This window comes from Sinocyclocheilus grahami, unplaced genomic scaffold (genome assembly GCF_001515645.1).
Source record: "Sinocyclocheilus grahami isolate Dianchi unplaced genomic scaffold, SAMN03320097.WGS_v1.1 scaffold554.1, whole genome shotgun sequence".
Lineage (NCBI taxonomy): Eukaryota > Metazoa > Chordata > Actinopteri > Cypriniformes > Cyprinidae > Sinocyclocheilus > Sinocyclocheilus grahami.
The window spans coordinates 398,557-422,740 of NW_015505733.1; the positions used below are offsets into that span (position 1 = coordinate 398,557).

Genomic DNA, 24,184 nt, shown 5'->3' on the forward strand with positions numbered 1-24,184 from the left:
ATTGTAACGAATCAGCTCATGACAGGAAATATGAATAATTAACCATAACTAGTTATAATTAACTATTCATATTTTAGATCCGCTGTAGATATTTAGCTGACCTCTCAGGGTCAACTGTCTTGTCAATTCTAAGAACGTTAATTTCCTGGTTAAGGGAAATAACTTTCTTACTGTACAATTCTACAAAGCTTGTAGTGTAAATCTTTATGATTAGTGACTCCGGTTATGAGCAAACAATGAACACGTCAAGTGTGATACAAGTAAGGTTTTATTAACTACATAAACACTTAAACTAGTCTAACATACTACATAAACACATAAACTGGTCTAACATCCTACATAAACACATAAACTGGTCTAACATCCTACATAAACACATAAACTGGTCTAACATCCTACATAAACACATAAACTGGTCTAACATCCTACATAAACACATAAACTGGTCTAACATCCTACATAAACACATAAACTGGTCTAACATCCTACATAAACACATAAACTGGTCTAACATACATATACACACACACACATACAGTTGGTATAGGAGAGGGTTAAAGTTTAGCTCAGTACAGAAAGAGACATAAGGAATTACATTTATGGAACCATTTGCATATTCAACAGATCTAAGCCTGAGTGATACGTCAGATTCTGAGTTCAAACACACCTTTGTAAAAAGGTGTAACTGATACTTAATGTATCAATTAATAAGACTAAGTTTGATACTTGCGAGTCTCGGCTGTCTGAAAGAGATTCCTGATGCAATCTTAAGGCCCAAGATCTTGCTGAAATTAGTTGATGAAAAGAACCAGTTTGAGTCAGAGAATCTTTGGTGAATGGAAAAGTCAAGGCCGAAAGGCCTGGCACAATGCCTTGGTATCCTGCAGCGTTTTCTCACATCTTCATCTTAGCCTCTGACTGAACCACCGACTGGGCGGGTCACATGGTGTGTCAGCTTTAAGGTCAGAGAAGATCCCCGCCTCTCGAGATGGGCTTATCCAATGAGGAAGGCCGGAATCCCAAGTGGGAGTTTTGAGATACTGTGGAGTTTATGACTCTTTGTGTGGAAACATGGTACTTTAGTATCTGGAACTTGAATCGAAAATACTAAAGGTTCTCAGGGCACTAATATATTGCCTATGTACCAACATATAATATACATTCTTGTTTAGATCATCAGAAGGCGAATTCATAGATACTAAACAAGGTATATGTAAGGTTATATGAATGAGTGGTTTATCGTAAGCATGGATAAAAATAGTCTATAATACAACAAATTAATACAAAACAGCAATAATATACACAATGGTCTGAAGAATATGTGTGTTCATTCAAAGAAAGGTTTTCCTATGAATTAATTAGTAGAAAAGTCAATTTCTACTGTGCATTTGTGCCTCTTGCTTCTGGAGAATGCAGCTGAGAGTCTGCTCGCATTCCACAAGGTTGTAAATGTATCGGGTTACCATGAAACCAGGGTCCTGTTCGGCGTCCTGGGGTGTTACAGAGTATTTGTGAAATCTAGCTAACAAAATATATATTGTGTGTTTGAGTGGTCCAGACGCTACAGCGTGGTTTCAGAAACCGCAGTTAGTGTTGATGCACTACATGCTTAATACTTTTTATATTATTATTATTATTACTATTATTATTATTCTTTTTCATTCTGTTAATACATGTGTACTATTTGTAAGCAGTCATTTTTATCATTTATTTTCTATTTGTCATGCCAATAAAGCACTCTTAAATTGAAATTGAAATTGAGAGAGAGAGCGAGAGAGAGAGAGAGACGGGGTCACATCACAGTGGAGTCAGCTGTCTTAACCGTGGCTTGTGTACTGCAAACACATACCAGCTTCATCACTGTGTCTGTCACGCGACTCTGTTCCCCTTTCGGGCTCTGTCTTTACATTTATTTTGAAAGATGAAGCTCGCGATTATGGTAAGGGGCGTACATTGCCGACGAGTGCTTGCGGTGTTCGGCCAATCACAATGCACTGGGTCAGCTGGCCAATCAGAGCAGACTGCGCTTGTTGGAAGGAGGGACTTTGTAGAAAACAAAGCGTTTGAGGAAGGCGGGGCATAGAGGACCTACAATAATGTACAGTATTTGAAAAATAATGTGTTTTTTGAACATTAAAGCATGTCAACATATTCTGTTACACCAAATACACCAAATAATGATCTTTAAAAAAGCATCATATGACCCCTTTAATATCAATGATCTGTATTAAATGATCTGTGACACTGACAATTAAATAAATAGCTAAGTCAATCGAAATCCTTAAGGAAATGCTAGTGGTTTGTCAAATGCTGATGAGATATGAATTATTGTACACTTGTGGTGAAAATTCATACAGCCCTTGTAAAATGCTCAAAGGACCAGTGAGAAGATACAGTTCAACACACACACACAATAATCTCACTGCACACACACATACACATATTCAAATATATTTCACATCCAATTGGTAGCAAAGAGTGAGTCAGGTATATGCAAGCCATTACTTAACTGGAGAGGCCAGGGTAATTATGGCTGGCATTTTGACAAGTGTTTGGTGGAGTGAAGGTCAACTGTGTCTGCGTGGGAGATCTATGCTAATCTGCCCAGCTGAAGCGCAGACGAGCAGCCCCTGCACCACGCCACTGCAATTACAGAGAGAGAAAGAAAGAGAGATAGACAGTGCAAGAGAGAAAGGGATGAGTGGGAGAGGATGTAAACATGGCAGAGATGTCAGATATGTGGACGGATGTGAAGAAATGTCAGCAAAAATAAAGACAACATGAGACTGAGGGAGTACAAATCAGATGAAGTAACCAGACTCTTAAATAGACGCCGACTCAGTTTAACTTCCTCAAAGCGAACTGAGGGGCAAGGAAGAGGAAGATAAAGAGAGGAATAAATGAGGCTGTCGCAAACTGTCACTCTGACCTATGTTAAGTGAGAGCACGGCCATTATTGTTCTAGAAGGTCATGACCTATGACACGATAGCAATTCAGGGTACGATTCCTCTTACTCTGTCTAACCTTTAGTATATTTTTCCTTTTGGCACACTTGTCACATTTTTTCTTATTTCTCTTTTTATCTGTTTACCTGAACTGCTATCCCTGTCTATTTCTATATTTCTGCTGTGGTAGCAGGCTTTGACAGTGGCTCTGATTGTTTTCCCGGTGGGACATGACCATCAGGGTTCCTTGTTCCATCTGTCCTAACCTGTCCAGACTCTGACCTATTCAGGGTTCTCATGGCCTGGGAGGAACACTGGGGTCAACCCCTTGGAGACCCCAAGATCTACCCAACAGATATGAAAGGCCAGACAAAGAGTGGTCATCTCTCCACCCACTAGCTTGAAACACCCTCATACCCACTCTCTCACACACCAAAAAAAAAAAAATGTTTTATATATATATATATGTGTGTGTGTGTGTGTGTGTGTGTGCGTGCATGAGCAACTTCACACGAGTAGCAGTGCGATATGGCTGTATATCAGCAGGGCTGTAAATCAGCCGTATCACAGCGTGCTCATATAAAGCCATAATGCATGGCTACGAGGGTGATATTGCATTTATACAACAGTTCGACAGCAGAAGTGTGTAAATAAAAAAAAGAGACAAATGACTGTCTTTAAAAACCCTCTTTTGTGAGAACTACTTCCTTCCACGGATACAAATCACGAACACACACACACGTTTCCCAATACTAAATACTATTAATTACTACTATTATTAATATAAAATATTATTTATTGAATAATAATATAAAAACAACAACAACAGCCATGATAAAAGTTTCTAGGCAATTCAGTCAAAAGTACAAAGGCACTTTCATATACAGCATTAAAGATATATAAAATATAACGTTATAAGACTTTGCCCTCAGCCAAAACAGTTTGCACTGGAACAAATAATATATGAGACCAAAGACTGCCCATAAGATTTACCCAAAACATATTATATCTCATGTTTAATCACTATATAGACATCAGAGCCAGTGGCAAGTTCCAGAAGATCTGGCTGAGGTAAGGCTGCTCTCGGCAGGTTCATGAGTGCTGAACGGCCGCTGACTTCCTGGAGTTCACATTTTCGAAAACGTCAAAGCTAATTTTCAAATAGATGTTAATGTACTTGTACTGTAATGTACCTGTGCAAATGGCGATACATTTCTAATTCAATCTTTATTAAAGGGGTCATATGATGCTGCTAAAAAGAACAGTATTTTGTGTATTTGGTGTAATGAAATGTGTTATGCGGTTTAAGGTTAAAAAAATTCGCCTTTCTGAAACGTGTCGATTTTTACAAAGCTCATCGGTCTGAAAAAGCGAGGTGCGCTGTGATTGGCCAGCTATCCAGTGCGTTGTGATTGGCCGAATACCTCAAGCGTGAGACGGAAATGTTACGCTCCTCACCATATTGTGATGATGCCCTGTCAGGCCGGAGTGATGATTCAAAAACATGAAAACCCATTATAAACGAGGCATTCGTTGCATCCAGTGGGGACATAATTATGGATTATAATGATTTATACTGTCTTTTTACGCATTGCGTTGCATCGCGCAGCGTAAAAATAAAACCATGTCTGCATTTGTGATCGGAGAAATGACAAACAACAAGCCCCCAAATTTGAAGTCTAAACGTTCTTGCCTAATAAACTCTTAAAAATACATTCCGTGACACAAAAACAGCATTATTTATAGAATTATAGTGGAAAATGACACTATAGCACAGTGGAAAACTACTTCTAATTTTAAAACTATATACATGTCCAAGTTTCTTTAATAAAAGGCAAAATACAACTTTCTCAAATATAACATATTTGTTTTATATATATAAAGAAACAATGTGTTTTTTTGCCATGAATAAAAAATAAAGTCTTTACAGGCTCTGAGTAAACATTTAATTTTATTGTTGTTTAACATCATAGGATAACTAGAAATACTGTGGGGTCCCATGATCATATGACTACAATTCAGCTTAAATATATTAGCCTATTTTATCGACTTGATAAGATAACATTAAAACGTCACAAATATTGGCCTACATTGATATGCCCACCATATGGCACATCCCTAAAATCTACAAAGGCAGAATGTGCCTCACATTAATGTGTCCCTGGGCTTGTTTTGTCATATATAGCAACTACACTGAAACACTGAGACTGAAGCAGTTTCTCCAAAAGAGCACATCCACATACAAAAAACACTACCTCTCACACACACACACACATTTCACTTTAAAGTGGCTGAAGCACAATGCATTGTGTTTTATCAAAAAAGCCTTTTCCTCTGTCGCATGCTCCCTTTCAGCATATGAATTTAGATGAGACCATTTTCTCTCGTGATTGATATGCAGCATTATGAGTTTAATATCGTCTGATCAGAGCATCATAAAAAATGCACCAGTGTACAACACACTTTAATGAAATCTCACCCAAAAGACAAATGATGATGCAGAATGCCCCTTCTTGAAACTGTAACTTGCCGTTCTCTTGAGAGCATTTTTCAGGATGTCATAAATGAACAGAATATATGTGTGTATATATGATGTTTGTGAATATGCAAGGTTGCAGTCATCTTGTTGGAACATCTGTGGCTGAATGCAACAAAAAGGAGGCAGACAAACAAACAAACAAAAAAACTAAATTCAACTAAACAGTTGAGGTGCCATTAATTTAGTGGAAGTGATGTGACACGTGGCCAAGTATGGTGACCCATACTCGGAATTAGTGCTCTGCATTTATCCCATCCAAAGTGCACACACAGCAGTGAACACACACACACCGTGAACACACACCTGGAGCAGTGGGCAGCCATTTATGCTGTGGCGCCCGGGGAGCAGTTGGGGGTTCGGTGCTTTGCTCAAGGGCACCTCAGTCGTGGTATTGAAGGTGGGAGAGAGCGCTGTACATTCACTCCCCCCACCTACAATCCCTGCTGGTACGAGACTCGAACCCACAACCTTTGGGTTACGAGTCCGACTCTCTAACCATTAGGCATTTTGACAGTTTAGTTATTGTTATTATTTAACTAATAATCAAAGACAAATCAAATAACCAGTCAAAGAAACACATATGAATTATTATATGTAATTATATACATCACATATTTTTCCTGTGTTTTTAATTAGAAAGAATTTCATAATAGCAATATACTATGAATCCAGATTGAAAGATTCCATTTAAAAAACCTTTAAATTATGATGAATAATGAAGATTTTTTTAAAAGAATATAATTAATTGAATGATTAAATAATAATCTTCATGAATTGTTATTATTAAGCTAAATAATAAAAACACCAGCAACCTTCTGTCCTAATTCTCAGGGGGGCATCTTCCTTCTTTAAGTAAGGAAGGAAGGAAGAAAAAAATATTGCTCAAATTACTCAAAATAAAAAACTAATATAAATATTATTTCATATGCAACAAAATAAATTCACAGATCACTACACAAAACATTAGATCATTTAACCTCTGTCCACCTGTAATAAACCTTATAAATGTTGATGTTTGATGAGATTTAATGACATCTATGGTCAAGAGGAAAGGTCGGGGGGCTTTAACACTACATAGTAAAGAGGACAGAGCAAACGCACACACAAACACACACGACAAAGTATAAAGACAAAATAAGCCACATAAATTAACTTGGGGACTGCAAAAGGTGAGGAGAAGCAGAAGTGGGAGACAAGCAGAAATGAAATGTGACCGACAGATAGGAGGAAGAAAGAAAAGAGAAAGCGACTGAGAGATGAAGAGAGAGATGACACATTGTAAGATTACACTGTGCAATTTATGGTGCCATTTCATCAACACTATGGATGAATCAATGGCCCGATAAATGATTGTGAAGGACACACAACACACATACAGATAAAGCAGGGGGTTCATCTTTTGTTTTGAGACCAAGCAGGGATTACCATATCCAGTCTTTTGTCCAAAGCTTTCTTTCCAGATGAATAGAGTACAACAGCAAATTCCTCAATCCTAATGAATGTACCCCAGACCCCCCATAAAGCCCTTCAGTTAGTTGCTGTGCTGCTAGCAGCTTGAAAGACTTGAGCACAGCTTTGCATCAGAATACCAAATCCCTGCCCATATATACATAGACCCTACAGGATACAAGTCGACCCATCTATACTGCTGCTCCTCCACTGGAAATAGCTTGGCAGCAAGTGATTATTTTTTTGTCAGAGAAAATTAATGGTTACATGTTTGTGAAGCCATGGTTACAGAAATGAGGTGTCATGAACCGCTCTGACATACAGTACACTTCAAAACGACTTTTGAAAAAGTGCATTGCATCAAAGTAATAAGAGGATATTAATAAATTATATGCCATATCTATATTCATCATATATATTCTACATTGGTTTAGTATACAATGTATCAGTATACATATATGGATCCTGTGTGCATAAACTGTATATAAATGTATGTTATCCAGCAAGATTTCTTCCTGACAAAATGTTAAGTATCGCTTAGTGCAGCAATAAAGGCATGCACATTTGCGATATTTTTTATTTATCTATTTGGACAAGGAATTTTGAGGGTGGTCAACCTTTAGGATAAATTACTGATTGACATATATGTCTTTGATATGGCATAGACTTAAATGAATTATTTGCAACTAAAATTATAAATTATTTACTCTTTGTATATGCATTCTGATATATTAATAATGTATGAACAAAGGCCAGATGATTAAATAACAATGAACTAAAAATGGCAAATCCTCTATAAATAGGTGTAGCTTTACCCAATAACAGAGAGCAAAGTTAGAGTATATGACTGGCTGGTACAATTCATAATTATTAAGGTATGTGTTAATGTATGTTAATGCATGTAATACATTTGAGAATGAACATTTATTGGAAACAAATCATCATGTGAAAAAGTGACGTGAACTGTTGTTGTAAAGTCTGTAAGGATGTTTTAGACACCTAGTATAGACCTTCCACTCATCAATCAGTTTTATATCTTATCTATAATTTTTCAATAACTGCTGTGTAATTTCAGTTGTTTATTTTCTTCTTCTTACATTATTAAATTTAGACAGACACACTTTATTGACCCCAAACGGGAAATACAGGAATTAAATGTAAGTTGACACATTTGTATGACATAAAACAACAACAAAGACAAAACACATGGGAGCTACTGTCACAGACTGATGCTTGTGGCAGAACCAGAGGAATACTAGATAAGATACCCATGAAACCCTTCTCCATTTTGAGTGTCTGAATAGAGGTGGGTTATATGTCCTGCCTAATATGCTGATCTAATGTTCTCTAATGTGCTTAGGTCAACAGTACATTTGGTTTTAGTGGAGCTACAAAACAGCTCCTTACATGCACAAAAGACTAATGCCTTTCAGCGTGTCTAAAAATTGGACTGCTAAGCTGGTGGCCAATTATGCAGCATATATTAAGGTTTTTAGAGAATATATAACAAGGCACAAAATCAATTTATTCAAGCTACTGTATAACACAATTTTCTAATATCATTTAGAATACTGCAGTAAGGATTTGATAAGTTAAATAAGCAAGTCAGGTTTTGCTGTTTTAAACGTAAAAGCATTGGTCCTGGAAAGATTTAGGTAAAGCCAAGATTTAGATTATGGACATATAAACACATATTAACATGTTACAACCCAAACATAATCCTCAACACTCCACCATATTTCCACTGAACACAAATACTTTGAAGCTGCTTAAATACCTCAGGGGTGTATGTGATGTCAAAGGCACAAAAATTGGAATAAATGATTAGGTGCGATCAGCGGTGTGTATACAGCAGTAATAAAGTGTGAGGAGAGATCCTCTCTGTTTAAATAAAGTAATAAATTGGTATTCAGGCACCAGGGTTTTCATAATTTTTCTGCCGTGTGAGAGCGGCTGATCATGTTGACTTAACATTTTGTCTGACATTTGGGTCTGACGAGCCCAGCCATTAACTCTCTCAACATGCTACAAGAGACTCTCAAAGGGAGGGAAGACTGGAGATACACACACTCACGTAGACGCGGGTACACAAATAAAAGTCGAAATTCACACCACAGCAATTGGACAAAATTGGGGCGCATTTCCATAGATGCCAAGGCTTTAATGCACAAGCTTTAACATGCACAAACACATTTGCTCACACAATGTTAATCAGAAACAGGTCAAGAAGGACGACATGTCCAAAGACTTCAACAACAAGCCACAAATACACTCATGCATTATTCGTAGAACTGAAATAAGTGCATTTACTCCCGAGGTCAAAACACTGACAATAATAAATGCACTTCATGTACTGGCTTGTTGGCTGCATGTCATTATCTCAATGAGTGATAATGAAAATTTTTTAGCAGGAGATATAAACAGAGAAATAAACAAGAAGTCCATAATGACTAAGTCAAACTGTGATAGCATTTCAGCACATACCCATAGTACCTCATTTAAAAAAAACTATTGGGTATTTCAGGTCCAGTTTGCAAAGGCTCCTGTGAAATCTTTCCCTTGTGTACCTCATCTTATCTGTCAGGAAGTACAGACAGGCATAGGACAAATTCACATGAATCTGTTTTCCCAAGAAGTAATTATGATGGATCAAGGGAATACAGACCTTATAATGTCAGATTCCTTTTGCTTTCCCCTTTCATTCTTTGCCCTTTCTTTTGTGCATTAAAGATCAAATATGAAATCCTGAGTGTTAAATGTTAAAACAGTGACTGAAAAGGGGAAGCAGGACTGCAGTCTATTCTGTTCCAGTTAATGAATTAAATGTGATCAATTCCTGACTGCAATGTTGAATTTTCAAACAATACTGCAATAGACCGTTTTAAAATTACAAATGTAGCAAAGTCATGGTCAACTGGCATGGTCAGTACCATGCTGTATTGGCCAGCGTTGTGCAGCATTCAGAATTAAATTAAGAATGCTATTATAATGCAATTTAATGGAAATTGAGGTAGCAAGCAGGATGCACAACTGCAATTCAAATTCAATGAATTTAAATTCAAATGGAATAAAATTAAGAAATTCATACAGCATAACTAATAAATGTACATTTTAACTTAGCATAGATACTGTACGATAAAATAAGAACTTACCATGCTGGCTTGAAAAATCCTTGTCTTATAGTTTAAAGTCAGAGTTTAAAGGCTTTTTAGGCCTTACAAACAGTCAGACAAACAGATCACTATGTCAGTCATAGACTGTCATAGAAACGTCATAGAAATATACACTACCATTCAAAAGCCTTTTTTTTTACCATTTACAATGCTTTTATGTTTAACAAGGTTGCATGTATTTGATCAAAAAAAAATCAGTAAAAGAGTAATATTGTGAAATGAAATATAATTTATTGTTCTGAAGTCATTACCCCAGTCTTTAGTGTCACATGATCATTCAGGAATCATTCTAATATGCTGCTCAAAAACCATTTCTTATTATTATCAATGTTGAAAACAGTGTATTTCTGTGGAAACGGAAACATTTTTACTCAAAATATTAATTTCTTTCAAAATTGATTTTTAAAAGATTAAAATGTATATATACAGTATATACGCATACACACACACACACACATACATATATATATATACATATATATATAAATATTTATATATTTTAACCCCAAAGTCTAAACCTTCGTACATAATGATCATCAATGTTGTACTGTTGTACAGAAGTACTTCTGTGCGTGTGCATCGGTTGTGTGAGCTCAGAAAACCGTATATCAGAAGTTTAAACTCATATGGTTTAAAACGCAACAGTATATATATATATATATATATATATATATATATATATAAAATACAAATTATAATTTTTTTTAAATCTATGGAGTAAATGTACCAGAGTGGAATTAACTAAATTCCACTTTCAGATATTCAAATTTCTCTGGGTGGGACCAATTCAAATTCAAAGGGAGCTAATTCATCAATTCAGAATTTTTTCAAACTATGGTATTGTTCAATACCTAACAATTATATAGAGTACCATGATCCACAAAGAAAGATATCCCTGCTAAATAACCAACAAGAAAAGTTTAATTAAAAACATTAATAGTTTGCAGAGCCCATTCTAAAAAGAAAACGTTGGTGCAAAACACCAGCAGACAAAAGACCAAGGAAACACCCAATGAAACTAAAACAGTACAGTACATACACTTTTGTTTGATTTCTTGCTTTTCCGTGTGTTTCCATGTGTGTGTGCACATACGTATTTGAACTGTGTGTAAAAAGGGGGTTTAAACCTTGAAAATAACTAATGCTGCAATCAAGGCCGTGGCACTATGAGAGGATTCTTCCCCAATGTGTCAGGAGATGATCAGAATAGCAACAAGAATGCAGTAGCGGAACGAGTGGTGTGTGTGTGCACGTGTGTTTGTGTGTACCTGCCACTCTGGCTAGCTGGGCCGTGCTGATGTTTCGAGCATTGAGGCGCACTCGAAAGGTTACTGCTGGACCCAAAACCCTGAGAGACAGAAGAAAAAGAGAGGGAGGAAGAGACAGAGCGAGAACGAGACAATGAGAAGAAAACAAGAAGAGGAGAGAAAGATTAAAAGAACGCAGTGAGTTTGATGAGCAAAACTGTTGCAGCTGTGAGTCATGAACATACTCTTTTATCATTTAAAAAATACATTGTTGCAGTTGCAGTCAAATGCAGTACCGCAATACCACAGTTTAAACAGCAGATCACTAGGGAATATTGCGTTGTGGTTAATTTTCTTATGACAGATCTGTGCCATTAGCTTTCTTCTCTGCTTTTGACATAAATTGACAACTTTTCCCCCATGAAATAAATCCTCACGGGAAACCTTATGTTCTTAAGAGTTGTCTAAAATGTTTAGTGGATCATCACTATTCAGGTCCAAATGTAAAAGTAAAAAAGTAAAAGAAAGCATTCTTTAAAAAATGCTCTCAAACTCAATCCATTGGATCTGAATCTCTTTTGCCGTATTTGAATTGGTGATCCAGAAATGTGCAAAATGCATGATGGCATTTCGTACAAATGGCATTTGTGATTGAGCCAAACAGATGTCTGGGTAAGATCCCAGCAGCACTCCTCATTCATTTATCTATTCTAACAGAGAATCCTGTGAAGTATAATATTTCATGGTGAATTGTTCATTTAAAGGGAATGGAAATGATTTTTAAAAATGCTAAATATATTCAAAACTGACACAGTTAAAACAAACCGTCAAACATCCCCTCACGAACAGAAACACAGATTCAGGCAAAGGAAGAGAAGGATCTGCAAACTGGCACACCACCATGACACCAACACAGACCTGTAGATGAGCTACTGTTCGTCTCAACACATCTGTTTATCAGTTAAAGATGACTAAAGCTATGAATGGGATGGTTATATACAAACACGCAGTTGTCCAACAAGGGATCTTCCCGGTTCCTGATTCTGAGGCATTCAGATGCATTTATCTGGGATGCAGCTCTGAAGCTACTCCCGCTGTGGACCAGGGTGAAGTGAGGGTCACAAATAGAGAGAAAAATGGGATAGAAAAAGAGAAGAGGGGAGAAAATAAAAGAGAAAAAGAGAGTGAGGTGGAAGACCGGAGGAATGAATCTGTCACCAGAACAAAATCCCATTCACACGTCAGCAGGTGGCAAGAGCAAGTCAAAGGTGACTTCTCATCCTCAGAATTAACACACACAGACTCCCAGATATCTGCTGGAAAATAATAGAGCTTCTAGATTCTCATGTCTCATTTTATTCTTATTATATTTAAAATTATCGTAAGCCATAGCTCAATGTTAACTAATTTTCAAGTTTTGAAAATAATATCCAGAGCAGGAAAAACAGTAATCTATAAGATTAATTGTTTTGAAAAAGGAAGCTGTATGGTTAAGGTGCTAAGAATTTTAAGTCTATTATGTAATGTGCAGTTCTGTTGTATTTCAATGTATTTTTATTTATAATAAACATACATAATTTATAGTTAGGTCTGTATAATGTGATTGTTTGTTTTGGGGTTTTTTTTATACAACCAATGTCCTCATACATGCTGCTTTTTAACCTTTACAAACACATAATTCCCCTAAAAATTCACGCATTATGACTCCACTTACGCTTACTTTGCCTACACCAATTTCCACGCATCTTATGCTTTCCTCTCTATACCTGAGCACACACCTCTGTTTGGCTTCTGGAAATTTCTGGATGAAAACAGTGTCTGTTAAAGCTAAATGAACACAATGGCCCAGACTCCCGTTTATAACAGCATAAGTGCTGATAAGTTATCAGTAAAATGCCACCAACATCCAGTACACAGAGGGAGGAAAGCCATAACGTAACAATACCGCTTCTGTTCGGCTCCTTTTGCACCATGGGGGAGAGTGTGGGATGGAGATGACAGGTAGACCGCGTGTGTATGTGTGGGTTGTAAAAAAAATACAGAAGCGAGTGCAAGAATGGAAGAGAGGTAGAATTAGTGTAAATGAATGTGTTAATGTCTCAATGTGTATAAGAGAACAAGTCTGTCTGCTTGCAAATCCACAACTGTGTGTATGTGTTTTTCTGTGCCCCCTACTGTCTGCACACAGTACAACCCTTACGTCATGTCTGGAGTTCAGAGAGGTGCTACTCTGACTCTTTATGACGCAACACAGTGCAAAGCCCAAATATGGCAGCACCACATTTGAGTGTACAAACGTTTGCACAAGGGTGTGCCGAATTGAAAATAAAAAATGCAACTGTGGGCATCCAAAACATCCTCATTTGTAAAAACAATATAGAAATAAAGTCAATTGTGTTTTTTTTTTCCAGTTAGGGTGAGAATGTGTATTTGTACATTTAATAACAGAAGTCAAGTAAAGCTGTGTGGACGAGAGAGAGAGAGTGCAAGAAATTAGTAATTGCATTAATATTTGTATTTTCTTTATCCTTGTATATAAAGCTTCATTTATTAAATGTGAGTGAAAAGTAGCCACAACAAATTTCTCAGTAAAATACAAGAGTGCCTGAAAGCATTTGTTGCATTCCAAACAATTAAGCAGAACGCTGCCTTTAATCTGTGCACTTGTAGAACATTGGTTATCATCAGAAAATGTGCTGTAATTGAACTGAAGTTTACCACTGCAGGCAGGTCAGAATAACACACACCTACACACACTGAGATGCATTCTTTCTCTCGCTCCCTCTCTCTGAACCATTTATATAAAGCTTGAACTTATATGCACAGAATTCAGAACACACTCATAATCACTGTGCTGTCACTTGAAAATAAGTACTTAGCCCAAACTATACTGCAAAATGGAAAAACAAAACAAAACCACAGGTTGAGTGTTCCATTAGTGCCATTAGTGTGTTGACCGGCATGAGACGGTCTTCAACAAGTGTGTATGTGTGTGTGTGCGCATGCATGCACTTACGAGAGCTGTAGAAAATCTGTTACATGAAGGCCGACTCTCTCAGCTAACAGCTCCATGAGGCTCAGCCCCTGGTCAGTGGACAGCGAACTAGGTATGGACAAAAAGGAGAAGAGAAATAAAGAAAGAACAATTAGCTAGATCTGTACATTTACACAAGAAAATGTGGTGCTACAACGCTACGGTGTTGTGGGTGGTTGCCAGGGTGTTGCTATGGGTTTACAAAATGTTCTATGTAGTTTTTATAGTGTAGCCATGCAGTAGCTAAACTCTCGGGGGGAAAAAGATACAAAATCTTCCACTGGGGTAATACCATTTCAGAAGGTACACCTTTGTGTATTTGAATTTGTATTTGAACATTTGTATCTAAAGTGTATGAATTGGGATCACGTTCGGATGTTTGATCGGCGGTCTCTAAAAAGGCCGATCTCAAAAAACCGATCTCAAGCTGATGACGCTGCCGTGAGAGGTTTGGCATGACATGCAGCAGCACAGTCTCGGTCTCTGTCCGGCGCAGGTGAAATAATTATAATGCTATATTTCTTCATTTAATAACTTATAAAGTAATTTGAAAACCTTGTGTGAGACGTAACTTCACAAACAGCGTGAGTGAATCACCGCGCGCTCTCTCTCTCTCTCAAAATACGCAAATGGCTTCAAATCACCACACATCGCGTCTGTCTATAAGCGAGCTGCACAGTTGACATAGGAATTGTCACTTGCACAATCGAGGCAGTGTCACATCGTCACTAAAGTTTATAAATTGCATTAGATTTTAATTCTTGCCAGTGTTTAAAGTCAGCATGAAACGGAAGTTGCGATTGTCTTTTCTTCTCTACTGTGACGTATATCAGAGTGAAACGGCATCTGAAATGAGAGGGCGGGACTTGATTTCGTCCTTCGGGAATTGATTGGATCGTTGGAAGGTGGGCCGTTGCAAACAAAATGGAGACAGATCTGAATGCCAGTTTGCATGTAGTGGTGGGGGATTTCTCTCCACTGGATTCACAGCCGACACCCTACATGAATAAATGTTTTATTTATTAAGACTGATGACGACGATCAACGACACAAAACATGCCTAAACAGAGCGGCGTGCATGAGAGAGAGAGAGAGAGAGAGAGAGACTGCCTGAATGACTGAGCGCGTCCTCCATCAGGTTAAGTCATATTCATGAAAAAAAAATTTGTTTGCAATGTCCTAAGAGTAATGTTGTCGTAATATCTTTTCAATGTTTAGGGGTAACGTACTCCCTCATGACTGGTGTCAGTGCTATAAAGTGAAGCATCAGCTTCATCTTTTCCCCCTGTCGTTTATCCCAGCTCCGCCCTTGATCTATAGCTCGTGTCCGGAAGAGAAGATGAGCCGTTTTGAGGGGGAGGGGAGGTTAATCCGCCCTTGATCCATAGCTCGTGTCCGGAAGAGAAGATGAGCCGTTTTGAGGGGGAGGGGAGGTTAACGTTTTTGATTAAAGATTACAAGGGCACATGAATTTTAAAAAAATTGCGAACGGATAAATTATTTATAATAAACACTACAGTATTCCATTAAAAAAATAAGAATTTTCAATTTTGATTTCATGGTGACTTTAACCATTCAGCGCTCGCGCACTCTCCTGAAGACCGTGCGCTCATGCACACTCGCAGCGCACACACATGACGCCAGGTTCACATTACTCAGTTTGCTGTGCGTATTTTTTCCGCGCTCATGTTTACGGATTAAAGCGTTCACTGCATACGGTTGCGGTCCGGCAATGCATTCCACGAGAGGTGCGTATGCAGCAGTGCAGAGATCGTTTCCGCACCTTGCTGTGCTGCAAGCGAAGAATTAAAGTAACAGCGCATTGTTTTCAGTAAATATGAACATGGATTGACACGAAAATGTAGCAATTAACCATAAATGTATATTATTGAAGTCTACTGTGTTTCACAGTCAACACATATGGCTTTTTGGCTCAGTTTAAAGGGGAAGAGCACTTTTAGATAAACAAGGCAATAATAGATGGCACTCGTGGAGGTAGGAAAACAAAGTTCTTTATGAATGGCAGGATTGCTTGTAATAAAGATTTAAATAAAAAAAGGAAAGGCAGTAGAGCTGACTATTTCTGTCAATGGTACGTTTGTGAAAACGTAAGAAAAGTAGTTTAAATGTTTTGCCACTTGCTTGAGCAACTTAATATATAAATCTAGAAGTAAATGCAAAAGTAAAAAGCATTGAATAATGTGTTGTTTATATTTATTGTGTTTAAAAATGTCTGTTAAAGACTGTTTTACTGTACTGTGTAAAAAAGGAATTGCAATGCTGAAAAAGCATTTTCAGTGACAATGTTTGGATTTGAAATCAAAATAATGGATATATGTTGTGTTTGTGGTAAACAGCCATGGATCAGTAGTGGACTCCTGTGTGAAAGCTGCTTCCCCTCTCACAAGAGACACCTAAGAGGGGAATTCCCCCTATTTTCAGGCCCTGAATAAATGTCTAAAAATCCTGATTGGAGTATCACTATATATAGTTATAAATGATAAAAAGAAGGCTTTAAAAAGATTGGTATCGGTGATCGGTTTCGGCAGATACTGCTTTCTGTGATCGGCCTCAAAAATCCTGATCGGAGCACCCCTAGTTAGTACCTAAATGGTACGTATCAGGTCAGTACCCTTTCAAATCCCCATGGAAAGCCTCTGCACCTTTTTTTCTGACAGTGTAGGTGGTTGATCATTGGCAATAAAATAAATAAATAAAAAATCATAAGTCTCTGATATTCTGATCTGGCTCAGGTCTCTTTCACTTTAAGTCTATAAGATGTTTTTTTTCCACCCGTTTTATTGTCTGTCAGGCAAAAATCTAATTATTTAAAAAACAGTACATACTGTAGTACCTTTGTTCTGCTCGATTTAAGGTATGAAGCGTAGTTACACTTACACAACAAAATTTTTATATTTAGGGCTACAACAAAGGTTCTCATCCTTGAGATTGCAGAAATTAACACAATTGTTCTAGGATGAACATGACCAAATCTGCAAAATATAACAATTAATATTTAAAATATGCCTTGCAACACCAGCACTTAATATAAAATAGATAAAAATGAGGTCTGTCATCAATATGAGAACATTTAAAATTCAACTATGCAGATCTGGGTGGTGCTAGATGAATGCCATAACAGAAACAATACTGAACACAGCTCACAGGAGGTATACAGAGAGCAGAGAGTGCATAAAAAAACGCATAGGGGATAGGACACAGGTGGCTTGTATGCTTTGATAAATCACCTGTATTTTCCAGCAATGAGGCAAACAATAAGGTGTAAATGGAATCCCTGTGAAGTGTGATGTCTTTATGATATGGCCACGCCAGCCCGAGTTAAAACACACACATTTACTCACACATCAGCACACGTGCAAACACACAAAGCAACTTGCACACAAGCCTGAAGAATGATATGCATCCAAATGGAAAAGTATTCACACACATGAGAAAGAAAGTGAGAATTAGAAGATGCTAGAGTGCAACTGTTTTCCTGATGCTTTTTCACGCCTACCACTGCCTTCCAATACACACTTACACACTTTTAAATCTCCTTTTTGAGAATATGTCTGTGTGTTTTCAGGTACTCCTAGTTAAATGGGACTGCAGTAAGTGAGCCTCTGTGAGATAAATCAAGTTATTGGAGATGCAGTGGCTGTGGATGCCAACATCTTTCGCTTTGAGAAATGTACACAACACACACAACCATTTACACACTAACACTAATATACACACAGAGGACGACTGAGGGAAACCAAATAAATTGCAATATGGAATGCAGTAACATAAACTGAGCATGAACACTGAATGACAAAAGAAAATATGATGCATAAAACCAGATGACTCCTTATTACCATTGTTAGATAAATTTACCTACAATTTCTATAAAACATACACTGATCCTGTGATTAAAATGTTGCCTCATATGTAAATTAATACTTTTATTGAGCAAAGCTGCATTAAATTGATCAAAAGTGACAAAGACATTTATGATCTTACAAAAGATTTCCATTTCAAATAAAATCTTTTATACTGTACATTCAGCAAAGAATCTTGAAAATAGTATATCACAGTTTCCACAAAAATATTAAGCAGCAAACTGGTTTTCAACAGTGATAAGAAATGTTTCTTGAGTGCTAAATCAGCATATTAGAGTGATTTCTGAAGGATTGTGTGACACTGAAGACAGAAGTAATGTCTGCTGAAAATTCAGCTTTTCCATCACAGGAATACATTACATTTTAAAATATGATCAAATTAAAAAGTTATTTTAACCCATAATAATATATTTCACAATATTACTGTTTTTACTATATTTTTAATAAAATAAATGCAGCCTTGGTGAGCATCAGAGACTTCTTTCAAAAGCATACTATAGATTCATGTGCCCTTCATGAGTGCAAACATCTTGTTCCTCATCATGACAGTCTATGTAAGTGTTTCTATACAATATATACTTACTCTTCAGTAATAATGTAGCCAAAGTCTCCATCATGTGGACTTGAATACGCTGCAACATTCACTTCCACTCTCACACCCTTCTTTTCCACCTCCTCTTTCTCCATGGATTTGTTTTGTGGCTCTTTTCCTGGTTGAACCTCTGGTTTCACTTCCGGAGAACCATGCATCCACTGTTGTACCTCAGCGTCCACCAGTGGCTCGGTCTCCAAAGTGTCATGTTCCATTTTCTTCCTCATCAGGTCCAGTTCTGTTTGTGTTGTCCGGCTCTGGACATTCTCCAAACTAGCCCTCAACGGGCTTCCGGCATTTGGCTGGTCGACGTACCCCAGAAAAGGCTCTTCTGCTTGGGAAAGATGCACAGATCCAGGGCCAGAGTTATTATCCAGGAACTCCAGCAGCTGGCTGATAAAACCTTTGTCCTGGAAATAAAAAATTAAACTGGGAATTCTATTGACTTTATCACAAAGATATATCATGAGTCACATGGCCCTGTGTATTTCCATATATTACCTCGTCATCATATTTAAGGGCAGTATCTTCTGCTTCTGTAAACAGAATTTTAAATTATGGTAAAGATCATGGCTTTTGATTGATCAAAAATTGTTCTACTGAAGGCCTGTAATTGGGGTTTTAAAGCATGTGTAACCAGGAACTAATCAAATATTTATCTTTGTTAAGGGGTTACTACCTTTATGTGTGGTGTCATCTACTTTCTCCATCTGATGTAACCATTGACTGGGCTCTCTCTTTGCCTCCACTTCATCCTGTGTGGCTTCTCTACCTTTGACCCCTTCCACTCCATTCACCATCTGCAGGGCCTGGATGATGACCCTGGAGAGCTTGTCCAGGTCCTTTGGGGTCAAAGTATCCACACTGACGCTCTGACGTCCGAGCTGGTTAACCACTCCATCAATGAACTTCTCTGAGAGAAACAGAGGCAAGGATAGAAAAGGATAGAAGGATATAATCTGGTAAAGTATTTTGCAAGTGTACAAGAACCACCCTGCTATGACCCCTATTTGATTAAAAAAAGTATAAGAGCAAACTCATCATGGAACTGTCAGTGTTCGTGTGCAATCCAATAAATGGAATAATTGCTTGCCACATTATGCTTAATTCACCTGACATAAGTATTTGGAGCCAAACTGTGTTTCTCATCTCTACCTCAGTACCTTTCTCAATTAAGGTAAATTTATACTTTATAATTTAATAATTGTTTTTTTTATTATTATTTTGAGGTACAAATTATCATAATGATATTAATGTTTCCTCAGTCACTTCAGACTGATTCTGAACATGGATAATTATAATGCAAATACCCATCACAACCAATGCATAAAATGAGTTTGACTGAACATAATATGAGAACTGAATTCTTTATTTGTTTTTCCTGGCTTCCTTTTTTAATGCATATAACAATATTTATGTAAATATACAACATACAGCTCTGGAAAAAATACCACTCGAAAAGACCACTCCAATATTTTCTTAAATCAGCATCTCTACATGTATGGCAGCTATTCCATTCCAGTGTCTGTTGAATTCCAAACCAAGGGCATACCTCACTCTGCTTAATGAAGTACCGATTAGGTAATCACCTCAACCAAATCTTATTTAACGAGGAAAAGTATAAGAACCACTGCTGTGGTCATGAATATCCTCTTTTAATAGGACCAGCTGGATGGCAAAAACAGTGCTAGTAGTACCTCAAAAGTAATTGGAATCAAATAATAATGATTGACCATGCCCATTTTTTGGTGAGGAAAAGAAGGGTTTAAAATTCTGGCTTTACTGGCAGAGGGATACAGTGAGTGTCAGGTTGCGTCCATCCTTAAAATTTCAAAGACAGCAATTCTTAAGAACAAGGTCAAGCTGCAGACATTGGGGAAAACAAAGCTACAGACCGGCAGAGATGAAAAACACTCTCCACTGACCGGGATGACCGCCAACTCATTTGAATGTCACTCAACAACTGTAGGATAGCATAAAGTGACATACAAAAAGAATGGCAAACCGCAGGTGGGGTGAAGTGCACGGTGAGGACGGTTTGAAAGCAGAGCTGAAGTTGTTTAGAGCTTGAAGAAAGCCCTTCATCAGTGATAAGCAAAGAAGAGCCAGGCTGAACCAGACCATAAGGATTGGACATTCTCTGATGAGTCTAATTTTCAGCTTTGCCCAACACCTGGTCATCTAATGGTTATACGGAGACTTGGCCTACAAGCCACAGTGTCTCACACCCACTGTGAAATTTGGTGGAGGATCGGTGATCTGGGGGTGCTTCAGCAAGGCTGGAATCGGGGCACATTCGTCTTTATGAAGGTCGCATGAATCAAGCCACGTACAAAATTGTCCTGAAAAAAAAAAACTTGCTTCCTTCTGCTCTGACAATGTTCCCCAACTCTGAGAACTGTTTTTTTCCAGCTAGACAATGCCACACAGCCAGGTCATTCGAGGTGTGGATGGAGGACCACCAGATCAAGAGCCTGTCATGGCCAGCCCAATCTCCAGACATGAACCCCATTGAAAACCTCTGGAATGTGATCCAAGAGGAAGATGGATGGTCACAAGCCATCAAACAAAAACAAGCTGCTTGAATTTCTGCATGAGTGGCATAAAGTTACCCAACAGCAATGTGAAAGACTGGTGGAAAGCATGCCAAGACGCATGAAAGTTGTGATCGAAAATCAGGGTTATTCCACCAAATACTGAACTCTTCCTAAGTTAAAACAGTAGTACCGTGTTGTTTAAAAATGCATATTAACTTGTTTTCTTTGCATTATTGAGGTCTGAAAACATTATTTATTTTCATTATTTGAGGTCTGAAAAAGCATATTTTTTGTTATTTTGACCAGTTGTCATTTTCTGCAAATAAATGCTCTAAATTACAATATGTTCATTTGGAATTTGGGAGAAATTTTGTCAGTAGTTTATAGAATAAAACAGACCATGTTCATTTTACTCAAACACATACCTATAAATAGTAAAACCAGAGTAACTGATAATTTTGCAGAGGTCTCATTTTTTTCCAGAGCTGTATATACACACACACATAATTATATATATATATATATGTGTGTGTGTGTGTGTGTGTGTGTGTGTGTGTGTGTATATATATATATATATATATATATACACACACACACACACACACACATATATAAATAAGAAGGATTAGCTCACCATCTACTGAACTGAGGGCCTCCTTGTAAGCAGGGTTGCTTGTTGAAGATTTGAAAAACAATTTTTTGATTTGGGGCTTTGGAGGTTGCTTGGAAGCTCCTGGCAGTTTTTCTATTTTGGTAGCAGATGTGCGCTGAAGGCTGGAGTAATGCACCTTTCCCTGTGATTGACCTTTACCAGGATCTTGTGCTCTCATGGGCCCAGCTTGATACTGCTGAAGCTCAGCAAGAGGGACTCCAGTACGATCCTGCACAAAACCAGTGAAGTATGATCGACCTGGGGGAGGCTGTTCCACAATGGCCGGGAGATCAGGTTGGCCTTGTAGGAAGATGATGTGGGGCAAGGGGGTCTTCTCTTTGAGCTGAATTACACCCTTTTGATTGCGGGGCCCATCTCCCTTGTACTATGGTAGAAGAATAAATAAATATGTAAAAAAATAAATAAATAAACAAAGAATTTGGCATGCAAAACAGAAACATTCCTCTTACCAAACCTATAATATACATATGGTTAATGTTCCCTCTAATTTTTTCTTGCCGAGCAAAACTTTTCTCTATTGGGCAGACATTTCAGCCACCTGAACTTTGATTTGAGCTTTGATGTAACTAAATGATGCACATTTTAGGTTACCTGATTTTTTACAGTGCTGTTACCAAGAAATTCAATTAAAAAATAATTTAAAAAGTCTTACACAGAACAGTTAAATTCTTTATAACACTATAATATAATATAACATGAAAAATGAAGCAGTTATTGCTCATGAATTCCCTTTTTCGGGTCAATTATTTATTAGGCTTATAATATAATATAATAAATATAATATAATAAACAAATATAAAAAAAAAAACATGAACATGTGAATTCTTTTACAGTTATATAAAACACACCCATGTAGTAGAATTTGCACACTACTACACCTGTATGTAACTGTAAATGTCTTTTTGTTAATGTTCTGTGCTCATCATCCGCTATTTCCAGCACTTAATCAAGCCACTCTTCTTTCAAACATGATGACGTTTTATTTCACATGTTCCATTTGGATTAGCTCTCGTGTTGAGCTATTTCGTCCGCAACCATTAAAGTATTTGATTTCTACAGGGTAGGGATGTGGAGTCGACTCCAAAAGAGTCAATTCCTCGACTCTGAATAGCCCCCTAGAGTCGGAGTCGACTCCAGCACTGTCGACTTTGAAATCGCTGATGTCTTCACTGATTCTCAAATCCCTATCATGTGCATGGCAGTTGAGTGCTATATATCAGCAAAGAGTGAATGAAATTAAGCGAGGATCCGTTTGCAGTGCAGTCCGTGTGCGGTGCAGAAGCAGCACTGGCTCAGTGTGCTTTATTTAGTGTGCTCAATGCACTATGATCCGCGGCAGAGTGGCACGGTCACCCTGAAATATGACTGCCGCCCCCACTGGATCCCCCAACATTATTGGGCTAGAGTACTGTCAATCTGACGATGCCTGTATGCCACTAGATCAGAGTGCTGTCAATTGCTGCCTGATTGTTGCATGCAAAGTTTGCATTTGGAGCGCTCAACAATGCCATTAGATCAGTGGGCTCTGTCAGTGCTTTGGCAAGGTAACACTTTTTTTTGCCATGCAATAAAGCTAAGTTCAAAGGCCAATTTAAATTTTGATACAGTAAATAAAGTGCACAAAATCAGTATTTTGTTTAGGTAGTATTTGTGGCACTTTTGTGGCACATTTGTCCAAATATTTGTGGCCCTGAGCGCAATATTATTAAATGCATTTTACTTCTGTACTGATTTATATATTAAGTTTATATATTAAGATGCTCAAGCAAGTGGCAAAACATATAAACACAGCCTACAGTCTACTTTTCTTACGTTAAGGTAGTAGGCTATCACAATTTAAAATTAAAACTTACCATTGACAGAAACAGCCGTCTCGTGCCTTTTTTTTTTTTTTGCATTTAGGCTACATTACAAGTAACCCTGCTGGTCATAAAAAGAACTTTGTTTTCTAACTCCACGAGTGCCATCGGTTACCATGAATGAATGAATGATGAATGATGAATGAATGATGTATTTATATAGCGCTTTTTTATTGTGTATTGTTGTACATCCAAAGCGCTTTACAATCATGTGGGGGGGGGGGGCCCCCCCTCAACCCCCCCCAGTGTCCAGA

At 37.6% G+C, this 24,184-nt stretch overlaps 1 protein-coding gene across 1 annotated transcript in view; it reads right to left on the minus strand.

Moving 5' to 3' along the window:
- Positions 1 to 24,184, minus strand: part of LOC107556068 (receptor-type tyrosine-protein phosphatase N2-like) — a 213,019-nt gene that overhangs the window by 128,490 nt on the left and 60,345 nt on the right. The window contains exons 6-11 of the mRNA XM_016239058.1: positions 22,033 to 22,435; positions 19,541 to 19,774; positions 19,363 to 19,397; positions 18,853 to 19,271; positions 14,371 to 14,457; positions 11,376 to 11,455 (exon numbers count right to left, since the gene is read on the minus strand). Of these exons, the coding sequence (XP_016094544.1) occupies positions 11,376 to 11,455; positions 14,371 to 14,457; positions 18,853 to 19,271; positions 19,363 to 19,397; positions 19,541 to 19,774; positions 22,033 to 22,435 (1,258 nt within the window). The remainder of the gene's footprint in view (positions 1 to 11,375; positions 11,456 to 14,370; positions 14,458 to 18,852; positions 19,272 to 19,362; positions 19,398 to 19,540; positions 19,775 to 22,032; positions 22,436 to 24,184) is intronic.